The following is a 21,143-nucleotide window of genomic DNA, read 5'->3' on the forward strand; positions in this document are numbered from 1 at the left end:
GACAAAAAAGAAGTAGTATCCACTCATGTGAAGGATGCAATGTAAAAAACAAATAAATTTGCATTTACTTTGGAGATACTCCCATCCTTCACCAAATATGTGTCTGTGTGTACACACACACACACATATACATATACATACATATATATATGTGTGTGTGTGTATAAATTATATATATATATATATATATATATATATATATATATATATATATAATGGCAATGATTCCTGACCATGCACAGGTTTCTGTGAACTAGTTTCACAAAGGAGAGCAAAGCTCTTTGGGGAAGAGAATATGCCTTTTTATCTAGTTCTGGGCCTAATCTAAAGTTCCACTTTCATAATTGCCTCCCTCCCAGCTAGGGAGATTGAAAAACAGCCCAGGGTGTCCACTTCCTGCCTCTTGGGACGGTGAGGAGGAAGCTGTGACCCTCCAGATGTTACTGGACTCCAGTTGCCATCATACCTGGCTGCACTGGGAGCTGCAGTCCTACAACATCTGAAGAACCATAGATGCTCCAACCCTATCTGGGGGTATAGAAAAGGTTGTTGGCATGCCTGTCTCAAGATCTATGTCTATAGTACATGAAACATATTAAAGTTAGCAAAGTTAGGCCACAACAGGCATTTTCAAACACAGCTATTCACTTCTGCAATGGATCTCTGAATGTATGATCTTCTGATTCAATGTAAGGACTGTTCCCTTCTTCATCTTGCTACGTCTTGCTAATGGTCAGAAATGAGACGCTAGGGGCCTAAAGCCTTTAAAATATTATTTTGAAGTCTAATCTGTCTATACTAGGAGCAAAGTTCTACTGAAATTGGAATTGGGAGAAGGAGAATTAGAAACTTTTTTTCCCTCAAAGAAAAAATAACTGCTGCTGAAGCAACCAGAGGATTCAAATTAAAAAGAACTATAGTCTTTGGATGATTAATACCAGGGTTAAAAACCATTGACAGTCACCTTTTCTGGTTCAGTTACTTTTTAACTGTAGTAAATAAGAAATATCACATCCCATAACTGCTAGTGATCTGTGGGTGGGGGAAACCAGATATGATTCCATTGGCATGGACAGATCATTGCCTGGTCAGTTTTAACTTTAGAGGTAGTTCTGAATGTGTGAAGCCATATACAGCTATGGTGTGTGGCTACACTTCACACCTGCTTGTTTCTATTCCCCAGAACTGTTTTTTTTTGTGATGCTCGCCAGAAGGCAGATAGAATTTTACTACATTCTTGGATTTCTGAGTTTCCTTTTCACTTTGTGAATCTGTTTTATACTTTTAATACTATCGATTTTTTAAAAATATGTAGTTCTTATGGGTCGTGAGCTGCTTTGGATGAACATTATCTGGGAAAGTAGCATACAAGTATCTTAAAACTGAAAAGAAAAACAGAGAAAGGTATTTGTCTCTTGCATGTAAGGAGTTCTACAAATCCTCTAACCTTAGAGGATTCCTGCACCTAGAAAATCATGTGGTATTAACAACCTGTGTGGCCTTCTAACTATTCTTTGCTATAGGGCCATGCAGGTCTATGCGAGCTTCAAGACTGATGAGCAGGGGAACCGGGGTAAGCCAAGAAGCATGCAGGGACTATAAGGAAATATGAATTGCTGCTATGCTTGTGCAGTGCTCCCGCATCTGTTGCTGGACAATGCAACTTTAGACTATGTATGTTTATCCAAATCACTGAGATCACCCTCACAAATATAAGGTCCCTGCATATACAAAGCTTGCAAGTTGCAGGGGCCGGAGAAGATGTAGCACAGCTATCTCCCAAACGTGCTAGATTTGAATGTGCAGAGACTTGCTTGCCCCCCCCCCCCGTAAGAAAAACAACAGCAGCAACACTACAAGCAACCAAACATTCAGTACCCTCTCTCCTACCCTTGCAGTCTGGTGGAGGAACAGATATTTCATGGGAATGTGCTTGCATTTGTGTTTTGCCTCAAAATTGAGGAATTGGTATCTTCTCTACCTCCGCAGGCCAAATTTGACAGGTTGGTGGGGCTGCCTACCTGCCAATCACCTGATGTCGCAATGCATCAGGTGACATGGCACTTTGAAAGCCCAACAATCAGCTGATCATCAGGACTTCAGAAGCCCCTTTGGCTCCGTTTTTGTATGAACATGGCTTGCACCAAACGGCCTAGACCCACCTAGGCCAGAGGCTCCCACCCCCTGCTCTAAATCAGGTGGGAGGTCTCATCAACGAAGAAGCAAGGGAACTATTCATTTTACCCCAACCAAGGCCAACCTTCAGAGGGCCGCATGGTAAGCTGAAGCAGGAAAACAGTATCTTTTTAATAGCTTCCCCACAATTGCCATCAAATATACTGATGCCATTATTTAAACTTTTCTTCTCTACCCAACAAATCCTCATTCATTCAATTAAACGCCCTTTCCTGCATTAATTTCCATTAATGATCCCTTCCCTTCATTAACCCCCACAAAATCATTTTATTTTATTTCCACGCAGTGTCAGCCCATTCCCCTCCACAATGTCTCCCCCCCCAGCTTGTTTTCTTTATATTCGCTGCATTATTTTCGACTGGTTATTCCCCCCACCCCACCCCTTACCATCATTCTTAGCTGCTAAATGATTGCCTCTCCAGCACAAACACAATAGCACAGCATCAAAGTTCAGCCACTAACCTCTCCTTCCCTTGCCACAACTCTGCTACCCTCTCCCTTCCGTATGATGCGCGACATGTGTTATGAATGACTCTTACCCGTTTATAGACACATAGAGACCCTAATTGTTGAGCTGTAAGCAAAATCCTAGCCGTGCTGCTCCTTAATAGCGGCCCCTGAAACAGTCACACAGATAGATAGGCAATTAGCCATTTGTGTCAGAAAGACACGGGTTAGGGGCTTCCAGGAAGCATCGGTGCAATGAGCTAGAGCAGAAATCTGTCATTTAAGTAGCAGCCATCACATCAAGCATAGAAATCAAACTAACAGCTATTGCAGAGCAAAGTCCCAGTGGTTTCTGGCAAAAGGATTCACAGCCAGGACTCTACGTTGGCTACTCTGGCTTGCCTGGAGGAGGGAACAAAGAAGAGTGCCAATATGTCTAGTACCAGCTGCTTTCTCCTCCTGTCACCAAGACCAGGCCAAAATCAAATATGAATCTCTGAACAAGTTAAGTTTCTCCGTGACCAAAAGCATTCTAAGGCTGAGAAGGGGAAAGGGTTGCAAGTCAGATGCAGAGGCTATCCGGGGAAGTCTTCTGAGACAATATTATGTCCACGAAGAATGGCATTTAATTCTAGATGGCACCCCTGGCATTCCAAAAAGGGAACGGCATTCAATTCAAGTATTACCAGCATTAGTTTTCCTTGCAGTCTTAACTACTCTCGCAACATAAATATTTATTTGCTCTGTAAGACAGTATGGCACCCAATGGGCATGTCAAGCTAAAATTGTTGGGTTTTTAAAAAAAATAATCAAGGAATAAATAATGCAAGAGGCAAGGTTTAAGGTTAATTACTTTAAAGAGATCAACTCCCAGAGATTTGGCTCAGTCCACCGTGCCACTTTCCTTCTTGTTCTGAAGAATATGAAATGTACTTGTACATTTAAGTTTGCCTTGGAGAAATGTCATTCTCCCAACCTCTCCACCTACACTACTTCCCTGAGAGAAGGGTATTAGCTGAAACTGTGCAGAGAACTCCCTGTACGGAACAGAACGAAACTAGAAGAGCCAAAGAGACAAAGGCTCATTTCTCTTCCTGCCCTGTCATTTCAATTCCTAGAGGAGAGGTCACCAACTTCTTTGGGTCCTTGGGCACATCTGTGGAGTGTCAAGGGCACCATCCCCTCTAGTAGTTCTCCTCTCTTTTCCTCCAGGTCAATCTCTCCACAACAGAAAGAAAGAAAACATGCAACACAAAACACTTTGCTTTTTCCAAGGGGTTTGGGGAGGGGTTGTATCCAACAGAAATAAGATTCTCATGAATCTGCTTGATTTTATGTGGGAATCCTCATGCAAACCATCATCAGATTTTTATTGATAGACCACACATAAATAGCACCACTAAACTTCAGTCCAAGACAGAGATTTATAATGGGTCTTAAATTTTTTACATACAGTCTGATGGTTAAACCACTGGAAAAAAACCACAGAACTTGTGTGGATGAGGAGGTGACCTATGGTGCTTTTCAGGGGGTTCGTTATAATAAAGAAAAAGAAAAGAACTCAGAAAGCTTTGAGTTCAAAAAGCTTTGTATGGTTACAGTGCTTGAATGGCCCAGATTCCTGACTTTGGTGGTTCAGTCAATGGAGACCGAGGTGAACTGTGATTTGTTGATGATTTAGTTTGTTGTAAGTGTGTGTGTGTGTGTGTTGGGGAGGAACCCATGAAAAATTATTCAGTTCCAAGAGGATTGTACTGGATTGTCCACCCACCCACATTTTCTCTCTCTCATACTTCAGCTTCTCCCACAGCAGCTGCCCCTTATCTTCAGAAACACTCCCCATTCTCTCGTACCCTCTTGGTCACTCCACTGCCTTTTCAGCTGTTTGGTGCCAACCTGGACCCTTGATAAACACATATAGATCAAAGGAGGAGAATGTCACACTTCCAACTTCCTTGGCTGTATGAGGGGGTCAGTACCCTTCCCAACTCATGACACAGGGAGTGGCCTTCACAGGAAAAGGTTTCATTGTGGTCATGGGTGCCATAATGGTAACCAAAGCTCCTTTTGTGAATTTTCCTACCCTGAAGCTGGAAATAAATGTCTCTTCCCACCAAGTATGAATTATTCTGTCAAATATATATGCGCTGTATTGGGGCGACCACTGCAGAAGCCTTGCATGTCCCTAATACTTGAAAACATGACCAATACATCACTAAGGGTTAAATGCGGAACGACAAAATTCCTTTGGTAGTATCTCCTTAATAAGAATAACTATGCAAATACTGATCAACTCAGATCAAATAAAATACACAAGATCTTTTCGGGCAGATAAGAGATACAGGATCCATTTGTCAAAATTGCTCCGAAATACAATGATTTGCAGTTAACAACGATGAAAAACACTGCTCACATTTCCCTTTGAATATTACTACAATAAATATCTGACATAGTTCAAAGTGTTTTTTAAAATCTCAGCTATCTACGGAAACATATCAACCATGAGTTTTGTTGGAAAATTTAAGGTTGGCAGAATAGTAATCAAGATACATTGCTTTAAGAGGTGAAGTGGAAGATGAGAATCATAAAATCCACTGTGCTACATTAGTTTTTGTAGTTCTTACAGACTTTGGTCTGATCCACGTCACCTGTTAGCACCACTAGATATGACTCAACATCAGCCTCAGGCACATACTGTTTAATTGACTTTAATAAAATATTTATGCCCAACCATCCAACATAAATGCTTACTTTGGTTTCAGGCAATTACCCTTAATTTTATCCAGTTAAATCTCCACACCTAATAATTCATTCATTTCTATATCCCTATCTGTATCACAAGAAACGTTGACTATAAACTGTGACTTAACTGCACATTGTCAACTAACTATGTATTCATACAGGGTGAGTCCTTTAAAAGAGGTCCCATGGATACAGAGTACACATGTTCCATGGGACCTCTTTTAAAAGACTCACCCTGTACATGCACTGGACCTGTTTAATAACCCCCAAATCTGGCTGTTTCAAAAAGGCATGCAAGAGGACTTTTTTCAGCCAATTAGGGTTCAAAAGCAAGTCCAACAACTTATTTCCCTTAGAATTCAATCCTATACAAACTTTCCTACAAGTTTGACGTTAATGGGGCTTGCTTTTGAGTAGACACACATCAGATTGCACTGAGTAGGCATGTAGAAGATCAGACTTCTTTTCCAGGGTAAAATATGTTTTGAAACACCACTACAGACACCCTCACGTTGCTTCAGAGCTCTACTTTCTTCCTGCTTCAGAGGAGATACTCGTCTTTGTAATGTTTTCCACGCTTATGCAATTGCTTCAATGCCATTCATAATGTGAAACTGTTATATGCATCTCCAAAGACAGAGCGATTCTCTGTGTCATATGTTACAACGTTGGGTGTTTTGAATATCCCAGCTTGTCAGATGCCATTAGTCTCTTCCAAAGATGCTTATCTGAACATGCCTGGCCATTTGATACAATTGCAAAATGATCCTATTTTCTTCCAAAATTTATACAGTTTATTAGATTCCGCCGTTAAACAAAGTTGTTTCTCTTCTATTTTCACAGCAAGTTGATGTTCAGTATCACCCAAAAGGTATATAAACTTGCTCTTATCTTATAAGACACATTATATTTCTGTAAGCTACATGCAGAAATAGGAAGCTATGCAACGAACATGCCCATTGCTCAAGTACTATATGCAGAGAAACGTATCTGACGATACAAGGAGGAGAGAAGGTTAAACACAGAAAATTCAAGACGTACGTTATCCTAGGATGAATCATTCTGAACTTGATTCGTCAAAGACAAGCTGAAAATTGACAGCTTAGAATAAAATACCGAAGCGGGGGCAAGCTATTAAAAGTTGGCAAGAAATTCCCTTGAATTTTAACAGAACTTGCAAATTGTGCAAGTTATTTCGAGACCACGTCTTCCATTTACCTACGCTGTCGCAGAGGCTTATGGTTCGGTATCACTTGGCAGATCCAAACCCTTGAGCAGATGATGTTTTAATATTTCAAAGCCTTAACCAAAGCAAAATGCTTATTGCAATCAAATGGAAGCTTGTAGTAGCAACCCTCATACAGTTGAAACAAAACTGGGGGACTCTTGAATGCTCACCTCTGGAAGTGCAAAGTGATCTATCCAGTTTAATGCAACGCTTGGAGAGATTTCACAGCTTTAATTCGCTTGCACACTGTTTTCTTACAGGGGTAAATAGGCTACTCTTTGCTTGAGACTTAACAGACGCAAATAATCCTTTGAGAATTGTATTAGCATAAAAGATGAAACGGGGGTGTAGGAAGCTTAGCAACCTCAGCCTCATTCTATTTTAACACCGATTCCCCCACTGGAACAATATTTTACTGGTGATTATTCGTGGTCTAAGAGATTACGTTCACTAATAAAGTTCTCCAGTTCAAAATGAAAAACAATAAAACACAATGCAAGCAGGGTCACTTGGCACCGTCTTCTACAGCATAGCAGTCTACCGTGTGTGGGGTCAAAAGGCAGAGTGCAGTTGTGGAATCACAAGCACATCTCTTGGAACAGAACCAGCAGAGCATCCCTAAAGAGCAGCAATCATCAATGCACACTGCCATTAATAAATTGCTCACTGATGACAATGAAAATATGCACTTACTGGCAGTGTTTACACACTACCCTCTTTGCACTCCACGCCTGAATGATTCTCCCCTCCCCAAACCATGGTTTATGTACTAGAGTCTTCAAAGCACGCACAAGTAAAACCAGCTCAATGTTGTAAAACAATAAGTTTACGCTGAAGTTCCTTTGGTCGCATAAATAATGAAGAGAATGTGAAGTTCGCAAAATATTGAACTGGCTCTATTTACTACCACCAATAAACTATAACATTTTTTTTAAAAAATCATAAGCATGTGGTAGAAAGAAATAAGAATTTATTCTAATGGTATGGGGCTCCAACACAGATTTATATCAATTGCTGCATGTGCAATTAAGCAAGGATGTGACAGTATTAAAGCAGACACAGAAGTAGATGGTGCGCATTGAAGCATGTATTTGCATGTTACACACATGATAATTTACAGTCTTATCGTATTTCACACTGACTGCAGGAAAAAGCACCTGTGAAATCAAGCTACATCCTTGCCTCTTCCCAAAAATAATTAAAAAAAATAAATACACCTGCCATGTGCATTTTTTTTTTCTTAACCCAGAGGAAGCAACACAAAGCCAAAAATTCATGAACCAAACTACAGCTCTTGGTATATGCCTCTGTTCCATAAATATACAACTCTCAATGTTCAAAGTGCTGCGTTTTATATTTTATATTACATTGCAAGAGGGTGACAACTTAAAAGATTTGTTTGATGGCTGACAGATATATATATTTTTTAAAAAAATTACCGTTAATTAATTCTTAAATACTTTGCACCCTATTTGACAAAAAGAACCGGTTCAAGCATGGCAGACGGATAAGAAATATTTCTGCTTGGGAGGAAGGGGACACCTACTGATTGGTGCAGAGTAGATTTATGTTCCATAACATTCATTATGCCTCAACAACTATGGCCTACGTGCATGGCATGGTTATTGCAAAACCCCTTTATGAGATCATTCATACACTGAAATCACTTGATACTTTAAGACTGACTTCAGAAGCACTGAGGTTTCAAGAAAATCTTGAAAGGGTAGCAGTGCAAATGCTCTTTCAATGACAATACATTTCTCACTTCTTCCTCTACTTTCCTAACAACACTACATCGCATCAATTAGAAGCAAAGCCTCCAAGAAATGAATTCACAAATATTTCAACTAAAGTCCCGTATTAAAGGAGGACAAAGTGGATTTGCCCCCCGCCCCATTAAATGCTGAAAAAGTAGGACTGGTTTATTTGCATAAACAGCATAATATGCTGGAAGGCACCAGAATGACAGTCACTAGTACTATTCTTGCTAATCAAATGGTGTGCTTTCATTTTCTACTTTACTGACATCAAATGGAAAAAGCGTGGATTAAATATTTAAGCAAAAGCATGCTACATCTGTAATAGCAAGTGCCTGTGAATAGAGATATACAATTCCCAGTTTTAGAAATTACATTATATTCAGTGAAATCCTAAGGGTTTTTACACAGAGGTAAGTCCCTCTAAGTTCAATGGGAGTAATTCTCTAGTAAAAAGTTTAACACTGCAGCTGGCCCGGTAAAAGGAAGGCTGATTCAGAAGAGTTATATGTGCCCTTAAAGGATTTGGAGTTTGTGAACATTTGGTGTGCTTTTTGTCTCCAATAATCCCAAGCAAGAACCAGAGAATGATTACCCTTGCCAGCACTTCCTTAATATGATAGAAACGTCATTATGCAAACTCCAGCTTTCCTATCTTCCTCCTAACACTGTAAGTCACCTCATGTAGCCTGGGGTCAACACAGCCCACACTAAATAGCACACACATTAATTCCAACTTCCAATTACGAAAATGTTTTGAATGATCTCCCCAGGGCTATTTGAACGTATGAAGTTGTTCTGTACTTGTTTTGATGAGGCATTGGGAGGAGAAGGGAGGGTACTCAAGACTTTCAAGAACTACTCTAAAGTGAGAAAATAATGACATGAATTAATTCATAAGAATTCATTCTTGTTGCCTGGAGTCCACAGAATGGAAACTTTGCTACTAATTCTACCTGGGAAGCAGCCTGAACAGAACAAGTTTCTAAACAAGCACCCGGAAGAGCCAGAACAGGCATTGAATGGTTTGGCATTTGATTTGATTGCGATATTGTATTGTCCTTTAGCACCAACTGAATTGAAAGCCAGAGACTATGCTGATTCCCGGAACGCAACAATCAAGCCCTCCTTCAAAAAACCTGCATTTAAATTCCAACCAGCCCACCTTTATTCTTATCAAAGATGTCCTCACAAAAAGCAGTGGAACTATTTGGGTGAGGGGTGGAAAACCCTCGAACCCCCGTTCAAAACTGGATTGACGAAAGGGACTGACTTTTGAGTAGACATGTATAGAATTACAGTTTTAAAAATGTTAACTTTAAAAATAGTTGTGTTAAGTATATATACTATGAACTGTTATACTTTTAAAAAATTGTATCGTAGAAAAAAATTAAATAAATGAAGCTTAAATTTCATTTAGCATCTGGATTACAAATTCTTATTAAACAAACCAGAGCTCATTATAAAATCAATATCAACTTAACCAGTGTGCCCCAAGAGAAATGGCAAAAAGGTCACTCCCAGAAATTCAAACAATTTTCCTGCTGGAAGGGCATGATTTTAATTACAGATACCATTAATTAGAACTGTCACAGGGAAGATTGTCCTCTTACTTATCACAAATAAGTATGATTTCCCTCAGATTATTAAATTTATATGCATTAAAAGAAAAAGCTCATATGTTCCTTTGTAAATGATAACACTTTACATTAAAAATGCCTAGATAAAAATTTAACAAAACTGGTTTAACCGTTCGTTGTTACGTAAACACATTTTTGGGGGGTTTCAGCAAATGTACCTTTCTCTTCACTGAAACACCTCCCTCCCCCCTACACCTCCCTTTGATAAGTCTCTCTCTCTCTTTATTACTACTTTACTTTAGAAGGTTTTCTCCTCCTGCTTAGATCTCAAGTTGAAAGCTCTTCCTCTGAAATGCTAATAAGTTGGGCAGATGTTTGAATTCAGCACTCTTACTGAACATTTCATTGGGTATGCAATGCTGCCCTCCCCCATGGAGGAAAGCACACAGTACAAAGATGAGGAGAGAGGGAGAGAGAAATTGGAGGGAGAAAAGGGGACACAGCTTCAGTATACCAGGATACAGATGCAAGTGCCCTAGGTCCTCAGAGAACACAATGGTAAAAAAATAGAAAAAGGGGAAGGCTTCAACTCAAAAAGTGTATTGAACATTTAATTATTTAAACGCCTAGCTCATTGTTCCGAACTTTTAGCATTTCTGAGCATTCTTCTACAACTCGGGAGAATTTTACAGGAATACTAAAATTTGTGGACAGCCAGATTAACTGTTATGATTTGTCCAATTATGCAATGTTCAGTACCATATATAAAATGCCAATGCAGGCGACAAGAAAAATAAGGGTTGCCTATCAGAAATAAGCTCCCAGTCCTTGATCAGTGCTTCCGAAACAGCACCTTTCCCCTCCTATTTACTACAGAAGCCTCACCTATAATGTTTCCATATTCCTTTGCTTCTATCTGCTGTCACTGTTCTCAGATTTTTCTTTTATTTAAAAAAAAAACAACCCAAAACACCAACAAGCCTGCTTCTTACTTCTCTAGCGCTTACAAATTTATCAGCATTATATTCCAATCTATCTGAATAATGGGAGAAACTGACAACTGCACAGGTCAAAGGTTCTTTTCATATCACACCTCCAAGAAGTCAATGATTCAAAGAGAGGAACACCTTCAGATAACTGGGTGATCCATGCCTCATAAATTGCAAAGATTGTTTTTAATATCTAAAACGCAGTGACAGGTTCTAGATATTGATGTGTGTTCCGTGTGGGTTTTTTTTCTTTTCCAGGGGCATTGAAATTGGCAACTACTTCTTTTAACGTTTCTAATTAGAGGCACATTTACAGCAAGCTACAAGAATAGCAAAGATTAATAACAAGCAATAAAAAAGCTGCTACAGTCTACGGGGGAATATTAATGGAGGGACGCCCAAGAAAGGCATTGTTTAAAGAAAAGGGGGGGGGGGAGAACCCTACCTCGGCTATAAATAAATAAAAGCAGCACTCCCTTGTGTGGGGGATAATAAATAACGGTTTTAAGTATCAGGAAAAAATAAAGAGCTGGTGGAGTGGAGAGGCCGGTCTCCTACCTGATAAGCAGCAGTTGCACTGGAGCTGTTGTCGGAGCCCAGGCTTGTCAGCTTCTCCTTCAGTCTGTGATGAGAGCTGTGGCGGAGGCAATAGATGACCCCAGAAGCCACAAGGATCCCAAAAATGCAAGCGATGGAGAGGAGGGTTAGTATGATGAATTTGGTGGTGTCTCTCTCTTCCTGGGCATGGTGGGGCAAACGCTGGAGCTTGCTTTTCTGTACAAAAAATAAAAATAGGAGAGGTGGGGGGGGGTTATTTATTTATTTTTTAAAGCAAGGGCAGAAACAAGAGAGCAACCACTACTTGATCCCGCCGCCCTCCCCCTCCAATGCCAACAGGTGAAATCACAACACAAAATGAAGAGAAATTGCCACAGTACGAAATTGCAATCAGGCTTCCCTAGCAGAATGTTTCAGGGGTTGCAACTACAATCCTATTCATTGAAAATAAGCCCCAATGGATAAAGAGGGTCTTATTTTCAGTAGACATGTATAGGATCACACTGTTTATTTCACACACCAGTTCTTTGGGATGTGTCAGGATAGGAATTAAAATTTGGAATCCATTCCTAGGCACGATTAGTCAAAAGTATCTTCCATTAAAGTCAACGGCATTTGCCTTCCCCTCGGTGCAGTACAGATTGCAGAGGCAACTCAGTCTTACGTGTTTTTACTTCAAAGTTCACACTGCAGAATTCAACGAGTCTCTCTCATCCCGTCCCCAAATCCCATACATAAGATTGTGACCTTAAATGAACTGGAGCAATAGTCAAAAATCCACCCAGCTATCTGAAAAGTAGTATCACTGTTTTCCTCCACCACCTAAATGAAATGTAAATTAAAAAGATAATTCCCTAACACATACCTGGCAACATCGTTCATAAAATATCTTTAAAAAGCAGGTAAGACTGTCTTTGTGAGCCTATTGAATTTGTCATAGGGGAAAAAATATTTCCAGCAATAAACCTGGTAAGATACTATCACAGCCAGTTTCCCTCACGATACTCTTTGCATAAAGTGGGATGTAGATTTCTTCTGCTCGACACCTGAAAAATTGACTTCTCAAAAAACACTGTTCTCCATTAACGTTTTATTTTTACTTATGAGGGAAGAGTTATCAGATGGAGAGGGCTCATCTCTCCCTCTTTTCTTCCTGGGACAGAAACAAAACCAAAGTTCAACGTTTCCAAGCTCCTCCACGATATTATTATTTTTTAATGTGTGTAATTTTGTGTCTGTGTGTGTGCGCACAGCGACAGAAAAGAAATCCTGGTGATGCCTTTCGCTTGTCTCCATGCACTCAAAAGTTGTCCAATAATTTCCCCTCATTAGCTTCATTATAAGCTATATTAGCAACAATTAAAATCGCAACATGGCTATGAAAAGCCCAGGCACGCAAGATTGCAGGCTCGCTCATTTGGCCAGCGCTTGACAATTACTAGGGAAATGAATTGAAAAGCACGCCCCTGCCTCAGCTCTGGTTGCTACAAGATGAGAACAATTAGCCAAGTCCTCTCCACCACCTCATTTCGCGTGGTAACAAAATGGATTTCCCCCCCTGAATGCCTGGCCCGGCCTATTCATTATCTCGCCTCTCTTTAGTAATTTTCTGCTCCGCATTCAGCTGGCCGCCGCTTAATTTCCTCCCGGCTAGCACGTACACAAGCGGCTCTTGTGTCAGGCCCCACTCCGGTTCCTTTCTCTCTCTTTCTCTCCTTTTAAAAAAAATATATCTTGGAATCAGAAAAGGCCACCGAAGCAATTAGCGCCGCGTCTTGACTGGGAACATAGCTTGCCATTAATTAGCCTCCTTGCTTTAGCAGCGCGCCAGTTTAGCGCGGGGCTCGGGCTTAATGGAACGGAAAGGCAGGTCCGGGCAAAGCGTTCCTCCCACCCTTCGCCGCCTTGTTGCGCAGGAGCGAAAAAGAGGAGCGAGGCTCGCCGGCTGGAGAAAAAGGGACCGACGGAAAGGAGGCAGGCAGGCAGGGCGCGCAGTCGCCCGCTCTCGCGGCTTCGTCGGGGAGGGGCTCCTTCGCCAGCCGCTCGCGCCACTTTGGCTCTCAAGACGCTGCTGCTCCTGCTTCTGCTTCTCCTCCCGCTGCCTCTCCAAAGCGCTCGAGGGATCGAAGAAGGACGCGCTCCGGCGCTCTCCCGCCTCCTCAGCCAGCGGGAGGAGTCTTCCTCGCTCCCCCCCTCCCTCCCTTCCTCCCCCCCAACTCCACCTGCCTCGCCTCTCCTCCTTAACCCAGCGCAGAGGAAGAGAAGGCGGCGTTGAGACCTCCGGCGCGCAAAAACGCGCTCGAGTAGATGGGCGACGCTTCGTCTCTCGCCTCCCTTTCAAGCGGGCGCGCCTGCCCCGCCCGCGTGTCCTCAAGACCACGTCCCCACCCCCCTTCCCTCGAGATTACCGGGAGGAGAGGGGACCGGGAGGCTTTGAGGGGCGCCTCCCTGCCACTCAGCCCATTTTTCAGTTTAGACGGGGTGGGTTGGTGCTAGGCTGCAGTCCTGTGCTCGCCTACTGGGAGTGGTAAGGCCCGAACTGAACACAGTGGGGCACTTCCGACGGGTCAGGCTGCACATCTCATTGGTTTTTAAGAAGGCACAGCCTGGAAGTGACATTACTGGAAAGGAAGCCCTACGGAGATAAAAGGGCTTGTCCTGCAAGTAAGGATGATTCAGGCCGGATCACAAGGCTACGGTCCTATATGGCAACCTACTGAACTTTTTGGAATAGAAGGGAAAGCATGCGCAGCCACGGGCCGCGTACCCCGTCGGAGTTCAACACGGAAATAAGTGGGCACTGGAATATCAGCTCAGTCATTAGACCTGCAACCCGACACATCCGGATCCCCCAAACCGCATTCGGACACGGAGCTTAACTCCCAGTGTACGTGCTTTGTTCTGAGGAGTTTGGAGTAGGTGCTCTTAGCGTAGGAACTCTGTTAAAGATTATTTGAGAGATTGAACACACCAGATATTTAAAGAACACTTTCTCAGGAATCCTGGGAACTGTAGTTTAAGAGTGCATCTCTGGGAGGTGTAAACTTCAGTTCCCAGCATTCTTGGCAGGCTACTTTAAATGTATGGTGTGTACTCCGCCTAACCAATACGATCCTTACAGTACCTACTCGGAAGCAAACTATGGATATTGTAGGACTTAATCCCAGGTATCCGGGTTGCAGTCTAAACGAACGGGAAAAGTGGGGCCAGTTCGTGGCACCCTCGGCTAAAACGTCTGGCGCGCCCCAATCCACGTAGCAGCGGGAACCGACGGCAGTGAGGTTCACAAACCAGCAGAGAACCAACCCAACACCCAATTTGCGGACCTGGCTGTAAAAACACACACTGCAGACAAGCTTTGACTAGGGGTCCAGTGGCTCCCATTGCTAAAAACAGTGGGTGGGTCCCGCTTTGCATCCCCGCTAGGAAACAGATTCAGGGAATACGCCCCGAAGGGACCGTACATGGGTTTTGACCGCAGCCCCACTCGCTCTTCCTTGGCAGGCGGGGAGAGGGCGGGCAAATCCGTTGCGCCCTAACACGGCAGCTTCTCCCACAGGTCTCTTCTCGCGTCCTCCGCCCTCCCTCTTTAGGATCCCCCTACCGCCCCGTTGCCTCTGCTTTCCCTTTCTTAGGACCGCCATATGGTCCCTCGCCCCCACCCCGCCCGGGTTTCTTAGGCCCCTCCGCTCAGCGGCGCCCTCCTCAGCCCCGCCTTTCCGTTCCTGGAAAGCCCCTTTGGCCGCGGCCCGTCCTGCTGGGGAGGGCAGGGGGTCGCCCGATAAAGCTCTCCTCTGGCGGCGAAAGGGCAGGCCCTCCCCTTCGGAGGCCAGTTCAGGCTGCTGGCTGGAGCTCAAGGCCTGGCCTTGGCTTCGCCATTAGCATTTAATTGAAAGCGCCCCCCGGCCCTCTGGCGAGGGAGAGGTCCCTATCTGCATCTAAATAGGGGCGTTTGAAAAATGATCTTGCCCTGGACTGGAGACCCGGCCTCGCTCGCCGCATCTTCTCTCCCCTCCCCACCAGAACTCCATCCCCCCTCCCCGGGCAGGGCCTGAAGGGGCCTTAATTGGACGCGCTACAAAGTCCCCGAGACAGAAGGAGCGGCTGCCCCGATGTTTAGGCTTGCTGTGGGGACAGCTGCCGCGAAGGCAGGGTCCCCCCACCCCCGTCTCACTCTTCCTCCAGCAGCTGCGCACCCTGCAAGGCGGAGGCAGGGGGCGCCTCCGGCCTCTCCACCGGGAGACCAGGCCATTGAATGCATGGCCCCGATCCTGGGAAATAAGCCTCCCCCCCCCCAGCCCATGTCGCACACGAGAAATCCCACTAGACGCCTCACTTCTGCTTAAACATACTTCGAAGGTGCTGCGCATAATAATCCAGGGGTAAATAGATGAACAGGTCCGATCCTAAGCGGTCAAAATACCAAAGCCAAAATAATAGCAGGCCCAGTGCACAAGTCCCATTAAGTTAAATGACGTTTACTCACAAGTATTGCAAGTATTACTCACGCGGTTGCAACCTAAATATGCTTAGGATCAGGGTTGCTAATTGGTTATTGCAGCATTCAAGAGATGCGCGCCCACGCACCTTGCGTACATATATAACAGTGTCATATGGAAAGAAAAACGACTCTATTTATGGTTTGTATTTAGAAACGCCGTGCATAAAAAAAGCTTTTTCTCTGTAAATTATTGCCCGGCTTATTCTGTTAACAGTGCGGATATTAAATAACGTCAGAAAGAAAGAGAAACCCACACTTGTCCACTGTAGTCACCCCCCTCCAAAAAAATCTCCCCAAGCCCCTCTTTCATGAACATGCTGGTGAGTCGCTCTCTGGGCCTCGAATCCCTATCTGTAAAATGGGACTAACAGACTGCAATTCTGCACTGGGAGTAAGTCTCATCGAACTAAGCAGACGCGTATAGGATAGCGATGATACTGTCCTCTTTCAGGAGTCTTCTGAAAGAAAGAAAAAATGAAGCAACAGAATCCGCTTTGCAAAGTGGCGAGTTCTTCTACCACTGATATAAACGATAATGGTAAGCAAGCCTCTTAAATCAAGAGCTGTCAGGCCCCTTTCGCGGAGCTGACTGGCCCGCGGCCACACGATCCTTAATACAAAATAAACGGGGTTCTCATTCGCATTTTTAGCTCGGGAAAACACCCCTGGCAAACCATGCAAAGAGAATATCATCACAAGCTCTATAATAAAGCGCTGTCAGATGTAAGAATTAAACAGATAAGGCAAATAATTTATTTCCCTTTAATTTTCATTAGCGTTTCGTTTTTGTCCAAACCACTTCCAGGTTTCCTATGGATTCAGAGTTTGGGTTGTTGTTGTTGTTTGTAAATAGGTTTAATTTGCATAACGATGTTCCTCCCTCCAAGCCGAGCTGCAAATCGGAACGGGGCTTCAAATTGCTTTACAAATTGACTGCTCACTGTTGAAAAACGAAGAAACCGGAAGCCATTTTAAGCAGGGCCCGGAGTGGCAAACGCCCCCCTGTGCGCCACCGCCGTGTTGCTGCGCGCACGCTTCGCAGGGGGCGGCGGATTGCCAGCAGACTCGAGGCGGCCTGCCTTGGCTTTGCAAGAGACGGGACCGCTCTTATTTCAAGGGACCAGCCAGTCCTCGTCGAGCGAGGGGAGGGGTAGGGTAGGGCTGGGGGGACCCTCACTTTCAGAAATGGCAAGGAAACTGCCCACGAGTGGGGAAACACGCGGGGGCCCCGAGATTACGCCGGTGGAGGTTCCGAATGGAGGGCTGGAAGAAGGTCCAGAAAGCACCAACATCTCTCCCTCTCGCACACAGAAAGGCGCTCTGCTTTAAAATGGCCAGAGTCACCCCTGGCTTGGATGCAGTCGCGGTAAGGCAAGTGGCTAAGGCAAAGCGGGCGCGGTAAGGCAAGTTCTTTTTTGGCTACTTCGCCAAAAGAGGAAGCCACTTTCCCTCTCTTCCGCAATTTGTACACAATGCCCTCTCCATAAATATCCGGCGATAACGCCGGGCTCAGGGTTTGCTGGGAACTCGCGTTTCTAGCCCTCATTGTTCAAACAAAACAAACCCCACAAAGCGCTTAGATCGCGTGTGGCCCTTAAAGCCTTTAGTTCTGTAGCCGATACGCGCCCTTTCAGGGCAGAAAAGGACGAAACCGAGTACACGTGTTAGCTCGCCTATGATAGCAGGAGCTTCTCTTTTGGGGGGAGCTAGTCCCTGACAAAGCGCTTTTCCCCCCGACGGTCCTCAACTGCGCATCCTTCCCACCCTGTTCTAAAGATGCCGCTTTGTACGGATGACCCTGAACGGTTCGCGTACTGAACATAATTCCGCTTCTGTTTCTGCAAATATTGTCACAGCTCAGGTTTAAGCACGTGGAAAGCGACGCAAACCTGCTTCTGTTGTCGAAGAAAAAGGGCATGCTTTCGAACTACACAGAACCCTTCTTCACCATGACGCAGTCAGATAGGAAGAGGCATCTGATGAATTTCTAAACAGCGAGGTTTCTTTCCATTCCGACATATGAAAGACTGGAACGCAGGCAGTCCCTCTTCTCGAAACTGGTCCTAATTTGCAAACATCCCAGGAAAACATGTAACGCCTGCGACCTTCAGTCAGGGTCCTCAAACCGGATGCAACCCCGATCCATCCATTGCGCCCCACCCTAACTTCCCCGCAGCTCGACCCAGCTCCTAATGGTCCCGCTCCAAGCTTCAGGGACAACTCAGGGACAGCGCTGCTGTGCAAATAATACGGATCCGAGGGTCTTCCTCTGAGCGCTTCCCCCGATTTGTCTCCTCCACAACCCGGAAGGGTGGTTTACTCTCTCCATAAAGGTCTGCCTAAGATTGCTGCCAAAAGTATATACCGCCAGCGCTCTGGAAGGAACCGAGAGTCCTGAAGGACTATTGAGATCCCGAATACATTGCAGTGAGGATGATTTCAAAGCGCTGGTACCCGCCTCGGGTGCATTCTCAAGACAACTTAACACGCATCCCCAACTATCTCGTCAAACGCTCTGTCCTTCTTTCAGTCGGGATGGTAACTGTAGCAAATGGCCTCCCCACTCCCTTTATATGAGGAAAGCCCCTTTTTTTGGTAGCATGACCTGGGCTTGAGCTCAGGATCAGGTAAGTGTTGGTGCCTATTCAGGATACAAAAGTGTGATCCTATGCCCTTAGGAGAGGGGGTCATCCAAAGTAGGTGGGGTGTCCCATCCCCCCCCATTGCACCCTTTTGAGTGGGTGGGATTTGGATACAGAGACCAATCGATCCTATCATATCCATTGCTATTTCTGGGTCAGTGAGCTGTAAATGGAAGAAGAAGGTGGGCTTGAGGTTTGGAAAGAAAACCTCCCTTCTTGTCAGGTTGAGGAATCAAAGAGAATCCAAAAGCAAGCTAGGCTTGTATTGGTGACATTAATCTGGCTTTTCCAGCAGCATCCCTACCCAGGTGACACAGGATAGAAGGTAATGATTTGTTTCCTGATACACCCCTGGCTAAAATGCTTAGAAATAAAAAATAACTGTGAATCCTCAGGCTGTGCCCCTGCTACACCAAGTAGAACTTGGGCTTAAAAGAAGAAGAAGCTTTTAACTAGCTGTTTTTTTAGTCTAGTTTCCCATTCCAAACTGGACTCTACCTGATACCCTCATGTGCAGGAGGAAGAGGGGGCAGGAGGGTTCTTTAACCCTGGAGCTCACAGTAATCTCCCACTTTGCCTAAGACCCCCACCCCATCTCCCCCCTCCCTCCAGCCAAATGCTTCTATTGGATCCAACAATCGGGCCTCGCGGAACAGAATCCAGGGTTAATTAGAGGCGCCCTGTCAGACTTGACTCGAAATGGGAGGGGGATCTTTAAATATGTATGAATTTGACATTTACAGTTGGACGTCTTTAAAGCACAGCATCCCTTTCCTCTGTCACTGGCTCAGTTTGACGCTGGGATGTTGAAGTGTGTGTGTGTAGACAACTGCTGTTGCATAACATGGGAACAATTGCAAATATCTTCCTTTTCAAAGTTTAAGGCCTACCAAATGCACGGGATGGGGGGGGGGACATTTCTTCTTCTTTACAACAAAAAATACAAAACGGACTCTAAGGAATAATTAAAGTGAAGTGCATTAGAGTATCTACAGAATGTTTATTCGCAAGCACCTTAAAACTATGCTCTAAAGCAGGGTATTCTTAGGACTGTAAAACAGAGACTCTTAATAATTCCTGGGTTTCAGCCCATCATGCCAATGCAGAATGATGACTACCAAATATATTTATTAATCTTACCCTACATAGCAGCTCAAAGAACTGGCCTTCCCAAATGCATTGCCAGTCAAAAATGTTATTTCCCATTGCATTGTCTCTTCAAGGAAGTAAGAAAGGCATTTCCTTGCCTTTGCACCAGCTTAACTGCCCCCTCCCAAAAGCCCTTTGCACAGTTGAGTTTCAGTAAGGAAACACCCACTCCTCCCCAAAAAACGATGATGTTAATGTAATCAAACCATGTTTGATATCCTTTCATTGCATCTTCTTCAGCAGTCACAGGTCTGACACACTTCCTCAAGAGGAGGAGGTGTGTGCATGACTGCGAGCCCAGCTAGATTGGAGATGGCAGGTGCAGGTACCATTCCACACCAACAAAGGCCTGTAAATGCTTAATATACATTAATATCATTCAGGCAAGTGAATGTACCGGAAACTGAAGGCAACGATGGACTGCTTGAAACTACCCTCAGTTATCTTCATAATAAAGATGCTACCTTAGATACAGGTGCTTTACAGATTATCAGCCTTAAATAGCAATTCATATTTCCCCCTCCCCTCCCCGTTTAAAATGGACATTGCCATCTTACAAAGTAAACTTTGTAAGAATGGAAATGCCATTCAGCTAAGAACCAGCGAGTGTAAGCCTTCGAACTTCAAAAGCTTTTGCTCAGTTGAGATAAGGACACACTTGGCTGGCAGTTGATGCACACTGCCTTTCTACTTCTGAGAAGAAAAACGCATTTCAATATATTTATTTTTCTAAAATAACTTGGCAGTAGTATTTAGTGGCACATAATGCACCAGAGGGGTTTTTCCCCCTCATTTTTTTTAATAATTCTTTGTTGATGACACATTATAATAGATCTGAACACAAATAACAGTGAAAACGAAATATCTTGGTATGCACAGATAAATAAAACTTTGGAAAATGATTTATCTTAAAATATGATGACTTTTTAAAAAACCCACCTAATGCTATTTTTAATTGAGAATACACTCCAGAACCTAATAAATGGGAGAAGTCAGGCAGAAATAATCATGTATTAATTCTCTACATTACAAAATCTTTTCAGAAGCTATTATCAGAGCAAGAGGCATTGTGGTTGAGATTCAGGGTGGGAGAAATCCTTTGTGCAACTGAAAGCTATTGTTCCTCTGTGCTGATGAAATTGTACTTGCAAATCTGCCATTCAAGGAGGCCAAAAAAAGAGGGGGGGTTGAGTCCCAAGAAGAAGAAAAGGAATGACAAGAAAATAATTATTCTTGACTATAAACATATATTAATATACATTTGGACTCAGCAGGATTTAAAAAAAGGAATATATAGTTTTGTAAATTGTGCAGCTATTATCTATAATATTACTGTTAATATCATCTAACCACA

The 21,143-nt window shown here is 43.8% G+C and overlaps 1 protein-coding gene across 1 annotated transcript in view; it reads right to left on the reverse strand.

Annotated features, from left to right (window-relative positions):
• Positions 1-21,143, reverse strand: part of PTPRN2 (protein tyrosine phosphatase receptor type N2) — a 614,238-nt gene that overhangs the window by 107,646 nt on the left and 485,449 nt on the right. Inside the window, exon 13 of the mRNA XM_083466687.1 lies at positions 11,498-11,713. Within this exon, the coding sequence (XP_083322813.1) occupies positions 11,498-11,713 (216 nt within the window). The remainder of the gene's footprint in view (positions 1-11,497; positions 11,714-21,143) is intronic.

This window comes from Podarcis liolepis (assembly GCF_965112155.1).
Source record: "Podarcis liolepis genome assembly, chromosome: 12".
NCBI lineage: Eukaryota > Metazoa > Chordata > Lepidosauria > Squamata > Lacertidae > Podarcis > Podarcis liolepis.